This window comes from Pelophylax lessonae (genome assembly GCF_965119305.1).
Source record: "Pelophylax lessonae genome assembly, chromosome: 1".
Lineage (NCBI taxonomy): Eukaryota > Metazoa > Chordata > Amphibia > Anura > Ranidae > Pelophylax > Pelophylax lessonae.
In genome coordinates this window covers 512,042,360-512,067,811 of record NC_138768.1, presented here as the reverse complement: position 1 = coordinate 512,067,811, position 25,452 = coordinate 512,042,360, and the positions used below count along the sequence as shown (strand labels likewise).

The 25,452-nt window shown below is 42.3% G+C and overlaps 1 protein-coding gene across 1 annotated transcript in view; it reads left to right on the top strand.

Moving 5' to 3' along the window:
• The first annotated feature begins 6,946 nt into the window (after window positions 1-6,946).
• The window catches only part of CIB3 (calcium and integrin binding family member 3), a 108,530-nt gene continuing 90,024 nt past the window's right edge, over window positions 6,947-25,452 (top strand). The window contains exon 1 of the mRNA XM_082270681.1: window positions 6,947-7,175. Within this exon, the coding sequence (XP_082126807.1) occupies window positions 7,125-7,175 (51 nt within the window). The 5' untranslated portion in view covers window positions 6,947-7,124. The remainder of the gene's footprint in view (window positions 7,176-25,452) is intronic.

The window sequence follows — 25,452 nt, the reverse complement described above, 5'->3', positions numbered from 1 at the left end:
CTTTTTTGGGATCATATTTTCTATTCCGCTATTTAATCAAAAACCTTTGGGGATCAGTTAAATTGGGGGATAGTCTGTGTTGGTACGTGTGAGAGAGATCCACCTTTCCAAGTTGTTGGGGTTCATCTCATACTTCTGAAGGTTTGAGGGTGCTGCCTGTTCCATACTCCCCCTACTCCTAGCCTTTTAGGGGTACAAACAATAGTAATTGGGGCCTAGTGTGGTTGTGTACGTGTGATATACATACACTTTTTTGGGATCATATTTTCTATTCCGCTATTTAATCAAAAACCTTTGGGGATCAGTTAAATTGGGGGATAGTCTGTGTTGGTACGTGTGAGAGAGATCCACCTTTCCAAGTTGTTGGGGTTCATCTCATACTTCTGAAGGTTTGAGGGTGCTGCCTGTTCCATACTCCCCCTACTCCTAGCCTTTTAGGGGTACAAACAATAGTAATTGGGGCCCAGTGTGGTTGTGTACGTGTGATATACATACACTTTTTTGGGATCATATTTTCTATTCCGCTATTTAATCAAAAACCTTTGGGGATCAGTTAAATTGGGGGATAGTCTGTGTCGGTACGTGTGAGAGAGATCCACCTTTCCAAGTTGTTGGGGTTCATCTCATACTTCTGAAGGTTTGAGGGTGCTGCCTGTTCCATACCCCCCCTACTCCTCATCTAGCCTTTTAGGGGTACAAACAATAGTAATTGGGGCCTAGTGTGGTTGTGTACGTGCGAGATACATACACTTTTTTTGATCATATTTCCTATTCCGCTATTCAATAAAAACCTTTGAGGATCAATTGAATTGCGGGATAGTCTGTGTCGGTACGTGTGAGAGAGATCCACCTTTCCAAGTTGTTGGGGTTCATCTCATACTTCTGAAAGGTTTGAGGGTGCTGCCTGTTCCATACTCCCCCTACTCCTCATCTAGCCTTTTAGGGGTACAAACAATAGTAATTGGGGCCTAGTGTGGTTGTGTACGTGTGATATACATACACTTTTTTTGGATCATATTTTCTATTCCGCTATTTAATCAAAAACCTTTGGGGATCAGTTAAATTGGGGGATAGTCTGTGTTGGTACGTGTGAGAGAGATCCACCTTTCCAAGTTGTTGGGGTTCATCTCATACTTCTGAAGGTTTGAGGGTGCTGCCTGTTCCATACTCCCCCTACTCCTCATCTAGCCTTTTAGGGGTACAAACAATAGTAATTGGGGCCCAGTGTGGTTGTGTACGTGTGATATACATACACTTTTTTGGGATCATATTTTCTATTCCGCTATTTAATCAAAAACCTTTGGGGATCAGTTAAATTGGGGGATAGTCTGTGTCGGTACGTGTGAGAGAGATCCACCTTTCCAAGTTGTTGGGGTTCATCTCATACTTCTGAAGGTTTGAGGGTGCTGCCTGTTCCATACCCCCCCTACTCCTCATCTAGCCTTTTAGGGGTACAAACAATAGTAATTGGGGCCTAGTGTGGTTGTGTACGTGCGAGATACATACACTTTTTTTGATCATATTTCCTATTCCGCTATTCAATAAAAACCTTTGAGGATCAATTGAATTGCGGGATAGTCTGTGTCGGTACGTGTGAGAGAGATCCACCTTTCCAAGTTGTTGGGGTTCATCTCATACTTCTGAAGGTTTGAGGGTGCTGCCTGTTCCATACTCCCCCTACTCCTCATCTAGCCTTTTAGGGGTACAAACAATAGTAATTGGGGCCCAGTGTGGTTGTGTACGTGTGATATACATACACTTTTTTTGGATCATATTTTCTATTCCGCTATTTAATCAAAAACCTTTGGGGATCAGTTAAATTGGGGGATAGTCTGTGTCGGTACGTGTGAGAGAGATCCACCTTTCCAAGTTGTTGGGGTTCATCTCATACTTCTGAAGGTTTGAGGGTGCTGCCTGTTCCATACCCCCCCTACTCCTCATCTAGCCTTTTAGGGGTACAAACAATAGTAATTGGGGCCTAGTGTGGTTGTGTACGTGCGAGATACATACACTTTTTTTGATCATATTTCCTATTCCGCTATTCAATAAAAACCTTTGAGGATCAATTGAATTGCGGGATAGTCTGTGTCGGTACGTGTGAGAGAGATCCACCTTTCCAAGTTGTTGGGGTTCATCTCATACTTCTGAAGGTTTGAGGGTGCTGCCTGTTCCATACTCCCCCTACTCCTCATCTAGCCTTTTAGGGGTACAAACAATAGTAATTGGGGCCCAGTGTGGTTGTGTACGTGTGATATACATACACTTTTTTGGATCATATTTTCTATTCCGCTATTTAATCAAAAACCTTTGGGGATCAGTTAAATTGGGGGATAGTCTGTGTCGGTACGTGTGAGAGAGATCCACCTTTCCAAGTTGTTGGGGTTCATCTCATACTTCTGAAGGTTTGAGGGTGCTGCCTGTTCCATACTCCCCCTACTCCTCATCTAGCCTTTTAGGGGTACAAACAATAGTAATTGGGGCCCAGTGTGGTTGTGTACGTGTGATATACATACACTTTTTTGGGATCATATTTTCTATTCCGCTATTTAATCAAAAACCTTTGGGGATCAGTTAAATTGGGGGATAGTCTGTGTCGGTACGTGTGAGAGAGATCCACCTTTCCAAGTTGTTGGGGTTCATCTCATACTTCTGAAGGTTTGAGGGTGCTGCCTGTTCCATACCCCCCCTACTCCTCATCTAGCCTTTTAGGGGTACAAACAATAGTAATTGGGGCCTAGTGTGGTTGTGTACGTGTGATATACATACACTTTTTTTGGATCATATTTTCTATTCCGCTATTTAATCAAAAACCTTTGGGGATCAGTTAAATTGGGGGATAGTCTGTGTCGGTACGTGTGAGAGAGATCCACCTTTCCAAGTTGTTGGGGTTCATCTCATACTTCTGAAGGTTTGAGGGTGCTGCCTGTTCCATACCCCCCCTACTCCTCCTCTAGCCTTTTAGGGGTACAAACAATAGTAATTGGGGCCTAGTGTGGTTGTGTACGTGCGAGATACATACACTTTTTTTGATCATATTTCCTATTCCGCTATTCAATAAAAACCTTTGAGGATCAATTGAATTGCGGGATAGTCTGTGTCGGTACGTGTGAGAGAGATCCACCTTTCCAAGTTGTTGGGGTTCATCTCATACTTCTGAAGGTTTGAGGGTGCTGCCTGTTCCATACTCCCCCTACTCCTCATCTAGCCTTTTAGGGGTACAAACAATAGTAATTGGGGCCCAGTGTGGTTGTGTACGTGTGATATACATACACTTTTTTTGGATCATATTTTCTATTCCGCTATTTAATTTAACTGGGCCTCCATGCGAGACCTGTGTGCCTTGTTGCGCTGTTTTGAGTACTCCACCAACATGGCCAGTGGCAATGACGCCGTTCTCAGCTTAACTATCCCACTTCTATGCCTCCTTGAAAAAACAATTCGGGCGATGATGGAAGAGGATGTGGCACAGGATGAGGAGGAGGAGGAGGATGAAGAGGTAACATTTCCAAGGCTTTCAGGGCAGTCATTCGCAAGGGGCTCCGAGGGTGGGTTCCTGCACACGCAAACGCCAGGGACGCAATTGTCCAGCAGGGGCACAGTTCTGGAGGATGAGGAGGATGAGGAGGAGGAGGAGCTGGAGGAGGAGATGGAACCATGTTCACAGCAGGGTGGCACCCAGGCCAGCTCATGGCCATCACTGGTGCGTGGCTGGGGGGATACAGAGGACACGGACGATACACCTCCCACAGAGGACAGCCTTTCGTTGCCTCTGGGCAGCCTGGCACACATGAGCGATTACATGCTGCAGTGTCTCCACAACGACCGCCGAGTTGCCCACATTCTAACTTGTGCTGATTACTGGGTGGCCACGCTGCTGGATCCCCGTTACAAGGACAACGTACCGTCCTTAATTCACTCACTGGAGCGCGATCGCAAGATGCGCGAGTACAAGCGCACGCTGGTAGACGCCATGCTGCTGGCATTCCCATCTGACAGCGGGGCCACAGTGGAAGCACAAGGCAGAGGAGGAGGAGGAGGAGGTCGCCAACGCAACCAGGGCACCGCCAGCACCTCAGAAGGCAGGGTTAGCATGACCGAAATGTGGAAAAGCTTTGTCAGCACGCCACAACAAACAGCAGCACCAGCAGCTCAGATGGAACGTCTTAGCAGGAGGCAGCATTTTACCAACATGGTGGAGCAGTATGTGTGCACACGCCTACATGTAGTGAATGACGGGTCTGCCCCCTTCAACTTCTGGGTCTCCAAATTGGGCACATGGCCTGAGCTTGCCCTTTACGCCTTGGAGGTGCTGGCGTGCCCTGCAGCCAGTGTATTATCTGAACGGGTATTTAGCACGGCTGGGGGCGTTATAACAGACAAGCGCAGCCGCCTGTCCAGAGACAATGTGGACAAGCTCACGTTCATTAAAATGAACCAGGCATGGATCCCACGGGACTTTTCCGTACCTTATGCAGAATAGCAATGGATACCGACCTTACCCACCCATTGTTCCATTTTTGCTCTTTCTCACTCTTTTGGGGTGTACCCTCATTTAAAATTTTTGAAAAGAAGCAGTGTTGGCTACCTCGTCCTCCTCCTCAGGGCCAGATTAATGTAGGGGCTATTGGAGCTGCAGCTTCAGGCCCCTACCTTTTATATAGGCCCCGGGTTGGCCATATTCACTGTTACCGCTCTTCTGTCACTTGTAAACACAGAAGTCTGGCTTCTATGCTCGCTTCCCCAGGCAGCACCCTCAGAACCTCCCCACACAGCGTGAAGGCCGGACAAGGAGGGACAGTTGGCGATGCATGGATGTGTTTATGGGCTTCAGAGACAGCATCCCATGTTGAATTAGGCATGCATGGCTGCACCCTTCCTCCTCTGGGTGCATGGCAAGGCACGGCCCTTAAGGCCCTTCAAAATCCTCAGCACCAAGCCCATGATGCTGTTAATCCGGCCCTGGTCCTCCTCCACCGCCGCTTCCACCTACACCGCCCATAGGTGTGCGCAGCCTATTGCATTAAGGTGTGCACCCCAAAGTTGAAATACACATGCATGTGTTTGCCAGCAGGGAGAGTAATGTATCGGGGCCATGTACCTGTAGGCAAGGAGAAATAGAGCAGAGCAGGTCCCAGGGAGATCTTTCCCATCTCCTCACTGGCAATGCTATGTGCCCTAGGTGATTAGGGTGTGCCCAGGCACACCCAGCACACCCTGTGCGCACGCCTATGTCACCGCCACATCCACCACCACCTCAACCTCCCTCCTACTCCATATGGGCCTCGTCCTTCAGAGATGAAGAAGAACATTGTTTTATTTTTCTGTTTTTTTTTTGTTGTTTTAAGTTATTTCCCTATCCACATTTGTTTGCAGAGCACTTGCCATGCTCTTAATTACGTTTTGCTGCCATTTGCAGCACTCTAGCCCTTTCCTTTGGTGTTTTAGAGCCATTTTAGTGCCTTAAAGTTCGGGTCCCCATTGACTTCAATGGGGTTCGGTGTCCGGGAAAAGTTCGGTAAAAGTCCGGGACACGGACCCGGACTTTTTTTTAAAGTTCGGCCGAACCCGTCGAACACGGACATCTAGGTGTTCGCTCAACCCTAATTATAACGTATCTGTAAATCTTGTTTTTAAATGGGTTTAAGCATAGAAAATACTGACTAAGGTTTATGATTACCACACAGATAAGATTACCTTTGTATAGCGTCTTAGACTTTATCTAAAGTCAATCAACAGGCTATTTATTTATTACCTTAGGTCAACACAGCATGTCTATATAAACCTGTTGAATAGGCACTTCTTGTTAAAGGATATTTAACCTTTCAGTAACCTAACAAAAATGGATGTCATTGCTTCATATTTCTATACAGAACAAAATATAACATTTCATTTCTATTTGTAAATTTAACCTCCCCAAATAAGCCTGACAGAATAAAAGATGATCATTGTAAGCACGCCTCTCAGTGTTAAATTGTTTGTTTCAACCCTCTAACAGCTTCTTTGTCTGGACAGCTTGGTCTGTAAGAGGAAGTTGAAAAATAACAGACTTACTGGCCAGATCTCCAAGTGAAAATATAAGAAAAAAGCCTAAAAAGAAATAAACCTAATGCATTTACAATATTATACATTTTTATTTTTGAGTTTAATACCACTTTAAAACGGTAGTAAAGCCCGCTTTGTGATTTTTACCTACACGTAAGTCTATAATAAGGCTTACCTGTAGGTAAAATGAATATCTTTTACACATCACCATTTAGGAGATATTCACCCTGGATGCAGCCGCTGATTTCACCGGCGCATGCGCTCTGAAGGTCCGGCATACCTTGCCAGAACTTCAAAACTTTGTGGCAGAACCGATGTCATCGCAGCCCTGGCCAATCACATAGCCGGAGTGAGCAAACCAGGAAGAAAGACCAGGGAAAGATGTCAGCCCTCTCAGCAGTGATAGCACGCCACTGGAGGGCTTCATTCTAAGGTAAGTATTTCATAATGTGCTGGTATGAGATGCCTACTAGCACATTATACATTTGCCTTACGGGTTTATTTTTTATTTTTATTTTTTTAACTAGCCGCGGTTTACAACTACTTTAACTAGGCTTGAGCTACTTTAATGAGACAATAGATTCACATTAGGCAACATAACAATCTTTTTAGCGAGGTAGTAGAGTCACTGGTTATGCATTTTGAAAATGCTGAACTGCAAATAAAATCCATTTTTTGAACTCCTATTAGTGTTCATTCACCAATCCTGTGTTTACTTAGAAGCAATACTAAACCGCTAGAAAGAATGAACTTGCTTAGCAATAGACATGCTAAATGATGTAATATGAGTATAAGTTGGACATGAAACAAGAGGTGTAATTATAGCAGCTTATTTATATGCTCGTGAATGATGCTGGATGGAAGCCGTATGTGCCAGACTTCTTTATCCAGATCAAAGATTTGATGAAATGCTCCTATTATGAATCTGAAATGCAGGAAGAATGGGACAGTGACATTCGATCCTCCACTGTGCCTGACCCTGCTGTTCCTGCAGCCTTTAATATCCTAATATTCAGACTTAGTATAAAAGCTCAGAAACAAAAGCATGTCAGGGGCACTAGAATCAGCAAGCAGGTATAAGCATGGGAAACAAGCAAACTATTTTTACTCCTGAGCAGCTTGATACATACCAAGTAAGTTTTAGCGTTAATTCTGCACGTGCATGCTTGTTTTAATGTTCACGTAACTTAAGATACCGTAATATCCTTTTATCTCTAGTGCATTTATTTTATCATCTAATACTTATCTGGCTTTTTTGTTTTAAAAAATAACCCTCAAGCTTAGAATTAGTTCAAGCTCATTTTGATATTTATATTCATAAATATTATTTACACGCAATAATATATAGTTAAAAAACTGTAAATTAGACACTAGGTAACTAACGTATGTCTCTGATAACTGTTTTTCATGAATGTCTTCTGTTCTGTTTCTGTTTAGAAACCTATATAAAGTTGAAACTTTTAAAAAATTGAATCACTGAACCTACATTCGAATAGTTAACAAATGCATATAGGTTCTTCTTATCACACTTGAAGCTTGCATTTTAAACTGAAGCCATTGTATTTATACTTAATTCTCAGTGAGCTTTTTGGACTGTTTGATTTTCATATATCAAAGGTAAACTGTGCAGCTAAAATAGATATTTTTTTCTAGGCTTTATTTTACAGATTTTTAATTACTTTTTAATAGTATAACACTTAACTTCCTTAGTTCCATCCCCTTACATGCAAATACTCCAAATTATATTTGTTCATAAAAATGTAAAATACAGTGCTGCACAAAAACTCATAAATATTCAGATGTGGGAGAAAAGCCTCATATATTGACATCAGATAAAGACCTTGGGGGACAATCCAATATCTCTATTTAGTTCACTTATTTCTTTCTTTAATACTTATGTTCAAGAGAAAAAGATATATTTATTTAAAAATATTAAACTTTGACTTTTTAACTAAATCTACTGTATACTGAGGAATTGATTTACTGAAGTCAAATAGGCTGTTAAATTTGCAAGGGAATTTTCTCTTGGGTAAGTGAATGAGGTGATGTTCTGCTGACTTCAAACATAACTGTGCAAACAAAAATACGGTCTTTTATTTTTTTAATTCTCCTTGCATGTAATTGGGTATCCTTTCAAGGGTGAATATTCTCCAACTTCACTAAGCTAAAAGCAAATTCCCTTGAAAAGTAAACAGCCTATTTGCCTTTGATAAATCAAAACCTAGGTGTTTAAAAAAAAAAAAATAACAATTCAATATTAAGGATTTTTATTTGTTTCAGAGAGATACACTAATGCTGTACTTACTTTAGAGAATATTTACATTTGAAAGCTAGCCATAGGTCATGTTTTGATATGTTACCCTGTAAGGGCTGACCAACAAAAATTTGAATCCATGACCCCCAGAATAAAGCTCTTCCAAATTAACTAACATAGTTATTATGCTTAATAATTAAAAGGCCACTTTAAAATATACTCAACAGTATGTACATTATGGTCAGGATTGACAAAAATAAAGCCAATTTTCCTTGACAGTACGGATGCAAAGTACATTCTTCATTTGTGAGCCTGCAGTGCTAGAAAAGCTTTCTAATCAAAGGATGGAAAAGCCAGTTATTTGCATGTTCCCTATAGTATTGTTAAGTTTACACATGAATACAGCAATTTATTGCTTCCAATTTGAAATTATTTTCTCCAAGCTGCTTTAAAATCTTCTCTAAATGCCGTATGGCAAAATATTCAATCTGTTAAACTGACTGCCATTCACAGTGAGTGGCCTCAACCTTTCAGATTATTTGATTTGCTGTGGGATTGTTTTTGTATAAATGTTGCATATTTTGTCACTCAATTTTAAATATTGGCTGTCTATAAAGATAATTTGACTTGAAGATAAAGGCCTAGAAACACACACAATCTAGAGTCTAGACCAACATAAGAATGTTTTATGTTTCTTATTGCAAGAACAGTTTTTATTTGTGGGCATGTCTACTTGTATGTCACTTATTGGACTGACATGTCACATTGGTGAGCATTTGTTTCTGTTTTGGGTGTGATGTTGTGATCATATCAGTGTGCTTTCCTTACCAAATCTTGGCTATGGTGATCAAAACATGTTCTAGTGGAAAATAAAGGTTTAGTTAAGGCAGGCCATACATTATGCAATTTCTTTTCCTTCAACCATAGGTTGCTTGAATTCCTCCTGTTGTGCTATTGTATTCTGACAGTGGGAGGTTTTCCCGCCTTCAAAATGCAATGATCTCTGCTTGAGGCTATAAGTCACATGGTTGGCTTAACCTCCCTGGCGGTATGATTATTTCAGATTTTATGTGCTGAAAGCAGTACCATTCTTTTGCATGTAATTCTTAAGGACGAGCAGCCCAAACCAACTATTAACATATGATTTTTTTTTACTGTGCGTTCTTCTTTATAACATCTCGGGTATGATAAAGTTTGCAACGCAAAATCATAAATTATAATATAATAAATAACTATAAATAAGTTAAAGTATATATATAGAAGCATTGGGGGAGGGGGGAGAATTGAAAGGGGGGGTATAACAGGCAATAGACATAAATTGTAACATATGGTCAACTAAATGATGTGTGGACATTCCACAACATAATCATAATATAGTAACATAATACAAAAAGCTAATTGCCTAGCATCCCAGGAGGCTGGGGGACATGGGATAAAAAAGAGGGGGGAAGCAAGTGGGACTTTGAATGAAGTGCATACGAGGGGTTGGGATGTAAAAGACTGATATGGGTATAAAGGTGGGTCCACAATATGATAACGATATAAACAATTTAATGATGTGTGTCATCAATCATACAGATATACATTATTGGCGTAGGTACATACATGTGATGGTATACAATAATACAGTTAAAACAACATGATTAGAAAATCGCATATAGCTGGCAAGGCCTAAAATGGTTGAGACATTGGCTGAAGAACGGGCATATACGAAACCCTGAAATAAATAAATAAGTAACCGTATAAATATACAAAAGGGATTGCATCATAAAAAGCTCTACGCGTTTCGTGGAGTAGATTCCACTTCTTCAGGAGCGGATGCATCCCATGTCACTGCAAAAAGAGTAAAGAATTCCCCTTATATGTAAATTGTTAAAAATAACAGGGATAGATATGTAGTCCCAGTCCAAGCCAACTCCACCCAATGTACTCACAGCCATGATGATCATGTAAGTATAATATATTGTGGGCAACGGTCCAGCAGGGAATAACGTCTAACCGGGAGCTGAGGAAGACCAATAAGCGGCCCGGCGAGGAACGACGGGAGGGCATTCCCAAAGAAAACAAGTGTGTCCCGATGAGAAGGATAGATGTGATGAGCAGCAATAAAGGTCTCCTGAGGGGATGCCATATGCAGATAATCTATGTAAAAATAATAATATAATTATGAGCTTAAATGGTGAGGTAGCAAAAATAATAATATGACCATATAGAAAACCGCATACCCATATAAATATACATACCCCCCCTTTCAATTCTCCCCCCTCCCCCAATGCTTCTTTATGATTCAGGGATGGAGGCATATAGCCCGAAGGTGGCTGTGCCTCATATAAAGTCCCAAAACGTTCTTTTATTTGTAATATTGATTTAGGGATGTAAGTGCGTACAGGGCTGGCAATATGACTATCAAATTAGTGTGACTATTTTATTCATTATGGGTGGCTCCACATCACAATTTTGATTGTCTGATTATAGTATCATTATTTATCTGTTACTATGGCAAACGGGTTACATATGGGGTTTACATACCCCGTTTCTGTGGACCTACGGACCTGCCGGGTTCCGTCAGATGCCGGGAGCTGCGATGCACTCCGGGCACCCTCCCCTTTTTCCCCTTCGCCTCTGACGCGGGGATATGGGCGGGTCAGCCCGCTGTGCATCGACGTCACGGATCCCCTGCCGTACGTGTGACGTCATTGCGCCATCACGACGGCAGGTGTGTGTTTTGTTACCACACTATAACTAGGGGGTTCCTCGGCGTCGCAGTCCTGGTCAGCTATAGCCACCGGTGACGCGGCGTCGTTTTCCCCCTCTCAGGAGTGCTCCGTGACGTTCCAGCGACTTCTCCCTGGCGGTACCCAGTGTAGCTCGGGGTTACCGCTAATGGCACTGAAATTTCACCCCGAGCCAAACTAGGGAATACCACCAGGGTGGTTAAGTCACACTGGGGTTGATTTACGAAAAATGGAGCTTGCAAAATCTGGTGCAGCTCTGCATAGAAACCAATCAGCTCCCAGGTTTTTTTGTCAAAGCTTAACCACTTAAGCCCTAGGAAGGTTTACCCCCCTTTATGACCAGGCAATTTTTTGTGATACGGCACTGCTGTACTTTAGCTGACAATTGCGCTGACGTGCGATGCTGTACCCAAATACAATTCATGTCCTCCCCCCCCCCCCCATAAATAGAGCTTTCTTTTGATATTTGATCACCTCTGCAGTTTTTATTCTTTGCGCTATAAACAAAAAAAGTTAACTTTGAAAAAAAAACAATATTTTTTAATTTATGCTATAAAACATACCCAATAAAAATGTAAAAAATCATATTTATTAATCAATTTAGGCCAACATGTATTCTGCTACATATTTTTGGTAATAAAAATCCCATTAAGCATACATTGATTGGTTTGCGCAAAAGTTATAGTGTCTACAAACTATGGGATATTTTTATGGAATTTTTATTTATTTATTTTTTACCAGTAATGGCAGCAATTAGCGATTTTTAGTGAGACTGCGACATTGTGACAGACAAATTGGACACCCAACTGACACTTTTGACTCTTTTTGGGGGACCAGCAACACTAGTACAGTGATCAATGCTAAATAAATGCACTCACACTGTACTAATGACACTGGCAGGAAAGGGGTTAACATCAGGGACGATTAAAGGGTTAAGTGTGCTCCTAAGGAGTGCTTGCTAACTGTGTGGGGGAGGGCTTAATTGGAGAAAGACAGAGATCCGTGTCTCTGCTTAGCAGGAACACAAGATTTCCATCTTCCTCTCTGACAGAACAACGGTCTGCCTTGTTTACATAGGCAGACTACCGTTCTGCCTCTCCTGTGAACAACTGGCTGGACCCGCTGATTGGGTCCCACTATGTCTAACCACAGGGGGAGTGGGTCGCCCCTGGCCCAATGCACAAAATCACGTGCAGGTACATGGTCCCTTAATGATTAATTGAAGCTGAAGTTAGAAGCTGATTGACTACCATGCACAGCTGCACCAGATTTTTCACTCTCCAGTTTTAGTAAATCAACCCCAGTGTTTTAAATCTCTACTCTCCTACTCAACCCACATATTATATAGTACATACACAGTTATAGCAAAACTCAAGGCAAAATTTAAAAAAAAAAACATATTTTGTGTATCTCTGCACATTCCCCATGTTTTATCCCTGTAAATATGCTGTAAGTACAGAAAAATAACCGATGATGTGCCTGAAATATTGTGTTCTTCTACCTTCCTTTTGCCCGTGAATTTCAGAGCACATTTTGTCAGTCCTGTCTACTTTTTTTCTGTGACTATACCCTGCTGGAAATTACATGTGAGCGCCCAAGCGGGTTTGTCTGTGATTAGCTGTGAGTGGACAGCCCCATTGAAAGCAATTGGAAGTTGCCATCTCTCACTTGCAGGTAACTGCTCATGTGGTGATCACATGTGAGTAATTGGCCCTGGAAACAGACTGCCTGTGTATAGGGCCGATCACTGACATGCGATCACTGCTTGAGCGATTACATGTAGATGTGTGCAGAATGGAAAAATTTGGAAATCGTTTCAGGATAGATTAGTTAGGTTTTTTTATTTAGTTACATTCGTTATGTTAGAATAATTTGTTTTTATATTTATATATAGTTTCGATTTTTGGTTTTCGATTTCATTTAAATTTTTCATCCGTATGCAAATTAAACTCGATTCAAATCTATGTCGATCCAAATCAAATATCCAAAAATCAGTTAAGTACTACTTGTTCATAGACTGTTTAAATGTTTGTGATTCAGATAAAAAAAGGTTTTCCCAACATGAAAGCCTCCATTATGGGCCCAACAGAATATGTAACATGAAATTATAGGTAAATTATCATCATTATAATTTATAAAGATTGTTGAACTAGAAGAGTATCAACATGTGCTGGACTCCAAACACCTTGATGCTATTCAAATTCTGTTATTGGAAATGATGACATGAACTTTATGCGTTGTATAAAAATGTAAATACTATTTCTAATTTGAAACTCACTTGATCAAAGATACTATCTTTTTGTATACCTTAAGACACACATGCATAACAATTAGGTTGAGTATAGTCATTACAAGCATTTTATGCCTTTACTTGTGCACACCATTCACTGCTACCAGAATAAGGTTGGGGGCACCAATAAAATGAGTATACTATGGAATAAAAAAAATAAAATGACTATAATATACATATATAATGCCAATGAGTTAAATACTGGTAATGGTTATGGATTTGATATGTAAGTACAATAGATCCCTATTTTATATTTGGTACAATTTATGCACAGTAGATCCATTCCACAGAATTTAGAGTAGAGATAGATTAGTGGAAGGTTATTTCAAGTTGATTAATATGAATAAGAATAACTTTCATTTATATATCATAACCATTTCTTGCCATATGCAGATATGTTCCCAAAAACAGACCCCAAGGTCACAGCACAGTTAGCTGAACACCCGGTGATGGATTCCCCTCTCTGTGTCTGCATGTGGAATTGGATCTTACTGAGCACCAGCACTTTCATATATTATATCACTAAGGACTGTGTTATTATTATTGTTTTGCACTTGGCACTTAAAGGTAAAAATACTATTTATCCCATATAACTTTTTTAAGCACAGTCACTTTATCATACTTTTATAGCCCTTCTGATTTATACCACTGAATGTATAGTTTTAGATAATTGTATATCATTATATTTTTCACCATACAATTTTGAGCGCTGTCCCTTTGTATCACATTTATCACAACTTAATGTTGTTTTGACTAGCAGCTCAAAGTTTTTCTATATATTTTTTAATTTTAATTGTATTTTTCAACCCACAACAAAAAATACTTATAAAAACCTTGGCGAGTCCACATGAGTATTTTATACTCCTATCGTCTTTTCTAAAATTATTAATACACCAGAAATATTGACTGTTTGATTTTTACACGGTAATCTTCTTTGTATTAATAAGGTTTATTCAGAATATGTAAAGTTTTCTAAGTTATAAAAGAAATATCTGTCTTCAACCTTTTACTGTCTCTATATACAGTACTGTGCAAAGGTTTTAGGCAGATGTAACGAAATAAGGAAAAGTAAGAATGCTTTCAAAAATATACACTTTACTTGTTTAATTTTATCAATTTAAAAATGCAGAGTGAGCGAACAGAAAAAAAAATCCAAATTTAAATCAATATTTGAATATCCTTTGGCGTCAAAACAGCATCAATTCTTTTAGGTACACTTGCACACAGTTTTTGAAGGAAATCAGCAATAGTAAGCAATATGTTTACATTTCAAATTTGTTTTCAAATTTGTTTCGATTTGGAATCTGAACAAAATTTTGTTTCAATATCATTTATTTCGAATTCATTTAAATTCCTTCCTATTGTGATTCGGAAATTCGAAATTCCATATTTCTGAATACCCAAAAACTAGTCTGAATTTAGATTCTGAACTAAATGAACTGCACATGTCTAATTACATGCAAGTGCGCATGTTTAGCTAATGGAGTACTTACAATTGATCGCAGAAAGTAAATCCGCACGTGGGAATGCATCCTTACATAGAACAGAGGCCTCTCTTCATCTCCTTCCCCTTCTCCTCTCTTTATAACTCCTCATTGTGCTCAGCCAGAGAGCACAGTAAGGTATTAGTACACAAGATTTCTGGAAAAAATAAACAGGTATTTTTCATACTTATTGAACAGATATAACAAAAAATCTTTCTATGGTAAAATTTGCAGACCAAATGGAAGCAAATAGGAGATGTTCATGGTTAGGGTTTACATACACTTTAATAATGGGCAAAAGTTATTATGTGCCTGTCTTGAAAATGCGGAAAAGACAAAAAATAAGCAAAATATTTTACCAACATAAAGGATTTAAGATAGCATTCCAACTGACAGATTGTACAAGCCCTTTTACATGATATGATATCGGTGGTGACTTGGTACCCATAAATTGGACATAGGAAGAAATAGCAAAGATAAAACAGACATGGGGGGGGATGGGGAGGGAGGGAAAGAGGGAAACAGGAGGGGGGGGGGGAAATAAAGGTTACAAAAGTAGCACTCTACTGTAAAATAATTTCAACTATTCATTAGCTGCCTCTGGGGATCAGGTCTAATCTGTCTTAAACGATCAACAAGAAACCTCTTAAGTCAAGGGCCTTAGATAGTCCCAAATGTGTCGGGGCTAGGGGCTGGCTTGGATGGGGCTGATTGAGAGCCTGGTAGGGCATTACTGGAGTAATGAATCTATGTGGTCCAGATGCTCTAAAATTTATTGTGGCAACCCTTACACGTCGCCATCCATTCTTCCACAGGCATAATATCTGTCTTAAACAATCAACAAGAAACCTCTGAAGTCAAGGGCCTTAGATAGTCCCAAATGTGTCGGGGTTAGGGCCTGCTTGGATGGGGCTGATTGAGAGCCCGGTAGGGCATTACCGGAATAATGAATCTATGTGGTCCAGATGCTCTAAAACCTATTATGGTGACCCTTACATGTCACAATCCATTCTTCCACAGGCATAATATCATTCACTAGACAAATTCACTCCACTCTGCCAGGAATTTGAGCTGATCCAAGACATTGTTTCTGTGTTCTTCCCAGTAACGGAAGGGGTAGGTAATGAACACAAGGACTACGACCTGGAGAATACAATATGAACAAGGCACAGTAAATAAAACTATTTAAAATAAAGCATGAGGAAAATGGATGATCCCTGTTCAAGAACATACAACTTGGTCATGATTTGTATAGGTGCTCACTGATGGTGGAAAGGGAACATGATATTTATTTTTATAGCGCTGTGACTTTTTATTCACCTTAACTTTTTTTTAAGGACATACATGGATAGACAAATTCATAATACATTTTTAAAGGAATTTATAGAGTAGTATAAAAATATGATGTTGGGCATGCTCATACTCCCACCCTTATGATTGTATAAAAGAACATAACATTCTAGAACTATGTAAAAGCTGAGATAACTAAAAATGGATGTTACTAAAATGTTAGGAATGTGTAGGTTTCAAGTGTACCAAAATGCACATTTCACATTTGCTTAACCTCAATCATACACTTCGACAAAATGGCAACACTGACAGTTTAACTGACAAAAACATTTTTTGTTGATAAATTTACTTATGAATGCATGGCAGCTTTGCTGACATGCATTAAATGCTATACAGTTGGTAAAACCAGAGCTGGAAATGAACTGGTAAACTGGTACTGGTAAAAAATAAAACTAAAGTGTGGGCACTCAGAACTGCAGCAAAACATGGGATGTATAAAAAGGAAAATACAAAAATTATGTTTTAAATGTAGTATATTGCAGCTTACCAGCCCTTAGATGTTTTAGCTGCATAATTTCCTTTTTTCATTTTTTTTTTACCTTCATTTTACCTTGTGATCATGCCGGAGTGACTCACTCACTGTACTGTTTCTATGAAGCAGCAGTATTGCCACTCTAGGGCTGTTCAGTGCTCAGGAGATTACAAGGAGAAAAGATTTCTGGCAGTATCAACAGATACTCCTTAAACTGCAGCCACCCTATCTACCCTATGTAAGCACTGGCAAACTGCAATATATTATACTTTTGGCCTTGGATTTAGATAGATTTTATTACAAGATGTCAATGGCTCTTCTCTCCTTTAATGCAAAAATGTATTTCAGCTTGAAGGCTTTAACCGGTAAAAATAAATTATTGCTTATATTGCTGGTATTCAGATACATAGCGTAATATGATGCACTGCAACATTTGTGCTGCTATTTACTGGGAAATGCCAAGCATGTTGTGTGTATATTTTTTCAAAAAGTTGATATAACAAACTGTAAGGCCTTGATACTGCTGCTGAACACGTTCAAGTGAACAGGACCATTCTGCAACTGTGATGCAACTCAATCTAATGCACAATGTTTCCGCATGGTGCAGTGGAATTTTGCCCAAAAAACAAGCATCCAGAAAGCAGCATATCACTTCTGAACTGCCTGTCAACTGGCTCTGAAAAAAGTTCCACCACAGATTGTTTTTTTTAGAGCTGTCAAAAAATAGCTGCCCATGTGAACAAGGTTTTAGTGTGTTTCAACCCTGTGGTCACATTTTTATTTCTTTATTATGTTATATTCATTCTGCAAACGGGAAAGAAATAGCAAATTAAAAAAAATAATATAGCACATACAATTGCTACACAAGTCATATTGTAATTGAATGTTAATAAAATGACCTTTCCTTTTCAATCTGAAGCTCTGTAAATTTCTGTAAAATGCAATGCAATATGGCAACCTGGAGACATTCTGTACACAGTTGGTGTATGGAACACCTCCCAGAAATGTAATTTCCTGCTTGTGTGATTGGATTACTGATTTTTCCAGAAGTCTGCATTACAAGTCAGATTTTGGGCATCCTCTGCAACAAAAATGTCAAAGGGAAATTACTTCTAAAGGGATTCAGAACCTGACAATTTCCTCATTAGAACCTTGCAAGTGCATCAGGAGCTTTATAATTTTAAAGTTACTCCCATTCACATGCACATTGCACATAGACATAGACAAACAAACAGCTAGCTATTTCTTCAGAAGAACAAAAGGTAGGAATCTGCAAAAAAATGTGCTAAAATCCTTGCAATGTACATAGTTCAACAAGAGGGAATATTTTTTCTCTACAAAACAGTGTTTATTTTGATGTCAAATTAGGATTTACTTTTAGTCGTAGCCTTTTGAATAAAATGCCATTTTAGTTTTAGTCGTATATTAGTTGTCTGAAGTTTTTTAGTTTTAGTCTTAGGGCTCTTTTACACTATCCGTCCTTCAGACGGACTCAGTTTAACTCAGCGGGGGATCGATCCGCCGATCCCCCACTGAGCAGGAGAATGACAGCTGTTCTCCGCGCTGTGTGCGAAGACACAGCTGTCAGTTCCCAATACATCTCTATGGGGGAATCGGATGGGAACGGACCGTTGGTCCGTTCTCATCCGATCCCATCCGATCCGCTGGAGGGATGGAAAATAGGGTTTCCATCCATCCAGATTTGACGGATTGGATCGGATGCCAGCGGACATGTTTTAGCTGTCATCCGATGCCCCATGGGGGGACCGTTCAGATCCGCCAAAAAAACGGACAGGCGGATCTGAACTGTCCGCCTGTGTGAAAGGGGCCTAAAAGGTGGCAAAAGTGAAGGTTGGCAAGAAATAGTTGATGCAATAGTTATGTTACTTTGTCTACAAATTATGGCAGGTAATAATGCTGCGTTGATGGGCAGAACATAGGGACCTGTTCAGGGTGATGGTGAGAAGACAGTAGAAGACAAGTAAAAAAGAAGGTTATGGTGAGGATGAAAAGCCACCATGCTATTATTCTCACTTCTTGCTCTCAAGTTTTGCTGCTCACAACAGGATCTGTAGGCATTCAGGGAGTGGAGGAAATCTGTGCATTGCTTTAAGATGCCTTTCTGTTTAAGCTGTTTGTCTCTTCAGAGAGCCCCATGTCAGCTGTCCATCCTTTGGATAACCTGTTTGATCCCCAAGTGTCTTGGCCTACTTTGGACAATTTAAAGGCCACTGGCCTATGAATCTCTCCAGAGCCACTGAGACATCCTTAGTTTTTTTCAGCTCTTTAAACTCTAGGAGGGTTCCTTTTGGCCTTTTATGTTTTTATGGGCTTGTTAAGTTCCAGGTATCTTGTGTGGGTTAGATGGTAAAACAAAAAAAACACCAATGAAACACTCTGGCGTCTACATTTTCTTAGCATGCTATAGTTGATATGTTTTCACAGAAAATTTCAGACATTAGTAGTAGATTCTGTAGATTTATCTTATACTCTGTCAGTGGGCTCCAGAGCTTTTCTGTAGACACTACAGACCCAACACATGTAAATTCACTGTGGACCATGCCAGTGCACTCTATAGTGTTGCTATAGCCATCAGTGAAGTGTCACAGCAGACTCTGGCATCTGGTTCTTCTACCACATTACAGATCCAGTGAAAGGGGTTTTTAGGCACAACAGTAGACCCTAGTAGTGAAATCTGTATCCTGTATTTGTAGAATCCTGTCAATGGGCTCCAGAACTTTGTTGTACACCCTGACACAGACACACCAGGTGCAAAGCTTGCCAATGTATTCTTCAGTGTTGCTATGGACATTAGTAAAATGTCCTCTAGTTTTGCAGAACTTATTTGTGGTATTTATAAGGTTGCTATTGACCCTAGTAGTAAGGATGCCAGCCTTGTTTCAAATGCTGGTAGCAGAGTATCAATTTTGTCACTGACTCCTGTAGCCGAGACAAAAGTCTTGTCACTGGAACAATGCAGTAACTGACATTGGTGATGGGACTCCCAGTCTAGTCATAGACTAATGGGATCTTTCTTTATACTGATCTTTAATAAAAGGATTCTCAGAGGACCATGTCTCTGTCCTTTTAACCTGGCAGGAATTGCCAGCACACAAAGCTTCAGTATAGTGCAAGGTTTTTTAGCCCTAAACCATGGGTTATATGCAACTACCTTTACCTTCCCGGCTGTCTCTACACTGAGAACTGAGAAATCAAAGACTGCTGATCCCTCAGTTCTCGGTCTTAAGTGAGTACAGAGCTAGTGACTGTTTAAATGTGCTGGTTGTATGAGTGAGTGGTGGCACTGCCTCAAATAAATTAAAATAAAGTTACTATTTTGCTAGAGTAGCATACTATCATAAAGTGCGGTGTACAGAAAATAAGGTGCAATTATTAAATATAAATATACCTATGACCAGGTGAAAGCAAAAAATCACAAACATGAATCAAGTAAAAAAGTGACTGATTGGCTTAAAAATTGTTAATACACATAAAGTGTCAAGCTTATGCAGTAAATATACCCGTGATGAAATATTGCACAAACTCTAAGTGTATGTGCTATAAATATAAAGTGCAAATTCATAAATCATAAAAACATATAAAAATATGTGGAAACCCCCACCATCTGGGGAGTCTTATAAAGTGTCCCTGCTTATACAAAAAAATAAATGGTGCTATGTGACATATAGAATCTTCAAAGGTACCATGCCATTCATCAAGTGCTGCAGTACAATTGTGGTATTAATTCACTTAGTCTGTGACAAGATGGATGATGTGAGCTCACTCGTGACCCCTTCTGGGAATGCACTCACCAGATCGTAGACCCCCATACAAAGGAAACCAAGCTTTAAGGGAAAATTTCCTGCCACCAGTGGATGTTGGTATGCCTCTTTAAGGTCCACAGGAAACTCCGCTCTGGTGACTCCACTTCCCATGCTTTCCTTAGAATGGTGTTAGCCCCTCATGGATAAAGAGAAACCTTCATAGTGTAGTAATATCATGTAATACTTTATTTAAAAACATAAACACATACATTACAGTAAAAGCAATCCCTCCTCGCTACCGCAGGAAGTCCGGGTTCACCGATGCGTTCCGCGGATGAAAACCGGAAGTGACGCTATGACACTAGACTCCGCCCTGTGCGTTTTATCACTCTGATGTCATCTGTCAGTCACTGTCTCTGCTCTGCCCCTCCAGTGCTCACTGGAGTGCTGGGCTGTGGAGGGGTGGAAGTGGCTTGCTCATGCTCTCAGTGGCATGTTGAAAGGATGAGACCGCTGCCAGTCAGGCATCTGCGTGGAACCTGACATTAAAGTCGCGATCTCTTCAGAGCCTGGACCAGCTGAGTGACGTTAGCCAACAGCGGGTTTTACGCTGCTGTTGGCTGAATACTGGTCACAGGACTGCAGAATAAAGTGCACTCCTGTGACCTAGAGGAGAAGTAGGGCTAAAGAGCTTTAGCCCTACTTCGCTTTTAACATTATACAGTGTTAGCATAAATATCATTCTTTCCTCTTTGTCTTTCTATCAGTAAATAAAAAGGTATAATTATGTTGTGCATATGTGAAAAATATATTTGGTATTATGCTTGATCTTCCTTATATTACTCTTGCTGTTGTAACTGAGATCTACCTACTGCCATATGGAATATTTTGATACTGTTTGTTTTTTTGTTTTTGTTGAAATTAGGAAGACTTTTTTTTCTCAATTGCGAAAAAAGTTAAAGAATAGTGAGTAGAGTTGAGCGGACACCTGGATGTCCGTGTTCGGCAGGTTCGGCCGAACTTTAAAAAAAAGTCCGGGTCCGTGTCCCGGACTTTTGCCGAACTTTTCCCGGACACGAACCCCATTGAAGTCAATGGGGACCCAAACTTTCAGGCACTAAAATGGCTCTAAAACACCAATGGAAAGGGCTAGAGTGCTGCAAATGGCAGTTAAGAGCATGGCAAGTGCTCTGCAAACAAATGTGTATAGGGAAATAACTTAAAACAACAAAAAAAAAACAGAAAAATAAAACAATGTTCTTCATCTCTGAAGGATGAGGCCCATATGGAGTAGGAGGGAGGTTGAGGTGGTGGTGGATGTGGCGGTGTCATAGGCGTGCGCACAGGGTGTGCCGGATGTGCCTGGGCACACCATAATCACCTAGGGCATATAGCATTATCGCTCTGTTTGCCTGTGAGGAGATGGGAAAGATCTCCCTCGGACCTGCTCTGCTCTATTTCATTTTGCCAGCAGGGAGAGTAATGTATCTGGGCCATGTACATGTAGGCAAACACATGCATGTGTATTTAAACTTTGGGGTGCACACCCTAATGCAATAGGCTGCGCACACCTATGGGCAGTGTAGGTGGAAGCGGCGGTGGAGGAGGACCAGGGCCGGATTAAGAGCATCATGGGCTTGGTGCTGAGGATTTTGAAGGGCCTTAAGGGCCGTGCCTTGGCATGCACCCAGAGGAGGAAGGGTGCAGCCATGCATGCCTAATTCCACATGGGATGCTGTCTCTGAAGCCCATAAACACATCCATGCATCAGCAACTGTCCCTCCTTGTCCGGCCTTCGTGCTGTGTGGGGAGGATCTGAGGGAGCTGCCTGGGGAAGCAAGCATAGAAGCCAGACTTCTGTGTTTACAAGTGACAGAAGAGCGGTAACAGTGAATATGGCCAACCTGGGGCCTATATAAAGGTAGGGGCCTGGAGCTGCAGCTCCAATAGCCCCTACGTTAATCTGGCCCTGAGGAGGACGAGGTAGCCAACACTGCTTCTTTTCACAAATTTTAAATGAGGGTACACCCCAAAAGAGTGAGAAAGAGCAAAAATGGAACAATGGCTGGGTAAGGTCGGTATCCATCGCTATTCTGCACAAGGTACGGAAAAGTCCCGTGGGATCCATGCCTGGTTCATTTTAATGAACGTGAGCTTGTCCACATTGTCTCTGGACAGGCGGCTGCGCTTGTCTGTGATAACGCCCCCAGCCGTGCTAAATACCCGTTCAGATAATACACTGGCTGCAGGGCACGCCAGCACCTCCAAGGTGTAAAGGGCAAGCTCAGGCCATGTGCCCAACTTGGAGACCCAGAAGTTGAAGGGGGCAGACCCCTCATTCAGTACGTCTAGGCGTGTGCACATATACTGCTCCACCATGTTGGTGAAATGCTGCCTCCTGCTAAGAAGTTCCATATGAGCTGCTGGTGATGCTGTTTGTTGTGGCGTGCTGACAAAGCTTTTCCACATTTCGGCCATGCTAACCCTGCCTTCTGAGGTGCTGGCGGTGCCCTGGTTGCGTTGGCGACCTCTTCCTCCTCCTCCTCCTCCGCCTTGTGCTTCCACTGTGGCCCCGCTGTCAGGTGGGAATGCCAGCAGCATGGCGTCTACCAGCGTGCGCTTGTACTCGCGCATCTTGCGATCGCGCTCCAGTGAGTGAATTAAGGACGGTACGTTGTCCTTGTAACGGGGATCCAGCAGCGTGGCCACCCAGTAATCAGCACAAGTTAGAATGTGGGCAACTCGGCCATCGTTGTGGAGACACTGCAGCATGTAATCGCTCATGTGTGCCAGGCTGCCCAGAGGCAACGAAAGGCTGTCCTCTGTGGGAGGTGTATCGTCCGTGTCCTCTGTATCCCCCCAGCCACGCACCAGTAATGGCCATGAGCTGGCCTGGGTGCCACCCTGCTGTGAACATGGTTCCATCTCCTCCTCCAGCTCCTCCTCCTCATCCTCCTCATCCTCCAGAACTGTGCCCCTGCTGGACAATTGTGTCCCCGGTATTTGTGTGTGCAGGAACCCACCCTCGGAGCCCCTTGCGAATGACTGCCCTGAAAGCCTTGGAAATGTTACCTCTTCATCCTCCTCCTCCTCCTCCTCCTCCTCATCCTGTGCCACATCCTCTTCCATCATCGCCCGAATTGTTTTTTCAAGGAGGCATAGAAGTGGGATAGTTAAGCTGAGAACGGCGTCATCGGCACTGGCCATGTTGGTGGAGTACTCAAAACAGTGCAACAAGGCACACAGGTCTCGCATGGAGGCCCAGTTATTGGTGGTGAAGTGGTGCTGTTCCGCAGAGCGACTCACGCGTGCGTGCTGCAGCTGAAACTCCACTATGGCCTGCTGCTGCTCGCACAGTCTTTGCAGCATGTGCAAGGTGGAGTTCCACCTTGTGAGCACGTCACATATGAGGCGGTGAGCGGGAAGGCCGAAGTTACGCTGAAGCGCTGACAGGCGAGCAGCAGCAGGGTGAGAACGCCGAAAGTGCGCACAGATGGCCTGCACTTTCTGCAGCAGCTCTGACATATCGGGGTAGTTTTTAAGGAACCTCTGCACCACCAAATTCAGCACATGCGCCAGGCAAGGGATGTGCGTCAAACCGGCTAGGCCCAGAGCTGCTATGAGATTTCGCCCGTTATCGCACACCACCAGGCCGGGCTTGAGGCTCGCTGGCAGCAACCACTCATTTGTCTGCTGTTCCATGCTCCTCCACAACTTGGTGGTGAAGGTGTTACGCTGTCCGGATAAGGAGGCGGTAGAGGATGAGGAAGCGGAGTAGGAGGAGTTAGGAACAGGAGGCAAACTGAAGCGCTCTTCAATCCTCGGTGGTGGAAGGACATGCGCCAAATTGCTATCCGCCTCAGGCCCATCCGCCACTGCATTTACCCAGTGTGCCGTTAGGGAGATATAACGCCCCTGACCGTGCTTACTGGTCCACGTATCGGTAGTTAGGTGGACCTTGCCAGAGATGGCGTTGCGCAGTGCACACCTGATTTTTTTCCCCCACTTGGTTGTGCAGGGAAGGGATGGCTTGCCTGGAAAAGTAGTGGCGGCTGGGCACGACGTACTGTGGGACAGCCACCGACATAAGGTTTTTAAAACTGTGCGTCTCCACCAGACGGAATGACAGCATTTCAAAGGCCAATAATTTTGAAATGCTGGCATTCAGGGCCAGGGATCGCGGGTGGGTAGGGGGGTACTTCCTCTTCCTCTCAACTGTTTGGGAGATGGAAAGCTGAACGCTTCCACGGGACATTGTGGAGATGGTTGGTGACCCAGGTGGTGGTGTTGCTGACAGATCCTCTGTTTGCGGGGTGGCAGGTGCCGGTATCACTACAGATGTGGCTGGAGCGGCCGAGACTGCAGCAGAAGAGGAAGCAGGATGAGCCAGAGACATTTCTTGGTTTTGAAGGTGTCTACTCCACTGCAGCTCGTGCTTTGCACTTAGATGCCTGATCATGCAGGTTGTGCTCAGGTTGAGAAGGTTTATGCCTCGCTTCAGGCTCTGATTGCACAGGGTGCAAACCACTCGTGTCCTGTCATCAGCACATTTTCTAAAGAACTTCCACGCTAGAGAACTCCTTTGAGCTGACTTTGGTGCGCTCGTTCCCTTGCTGCGTTGGGCAGTAGTGGGCATAGTGTCTAGGGCACGGCCGCTTCGCTTCTGCACCCTGCTCCCTCTTCTGCTGTGCTGGTGGCTCTGTGCGACCACCGCCTCTTCCTCCAAACTACTCAGGTCACCTGCATGACGTTCATTCCATGTGGGGTCGAGGACCTCATCGTCCTCCACATCATCTTCCACCCAGTCTTCACCCCTGCCCTCCTTGTCGGTCTCCACAATGCTGAACACCGCAGTAGTTGGCACCTGCGTTTCGTCATCATCGGAGACGTGCTGCGATGGTCCTTGCATGTATTCATCTTGAGAAATAAGTGGTTGGGCATCGCTGCACTCAATCTCTTCAACTTCTGGGGCAGGGCTAGGTGGATGGCCCTGGGAAACCCTGCTGACAGAGTCCTCAAAAAGAACAAGAGACTGCTGTATGGATTGGGGCTCAGACTGCT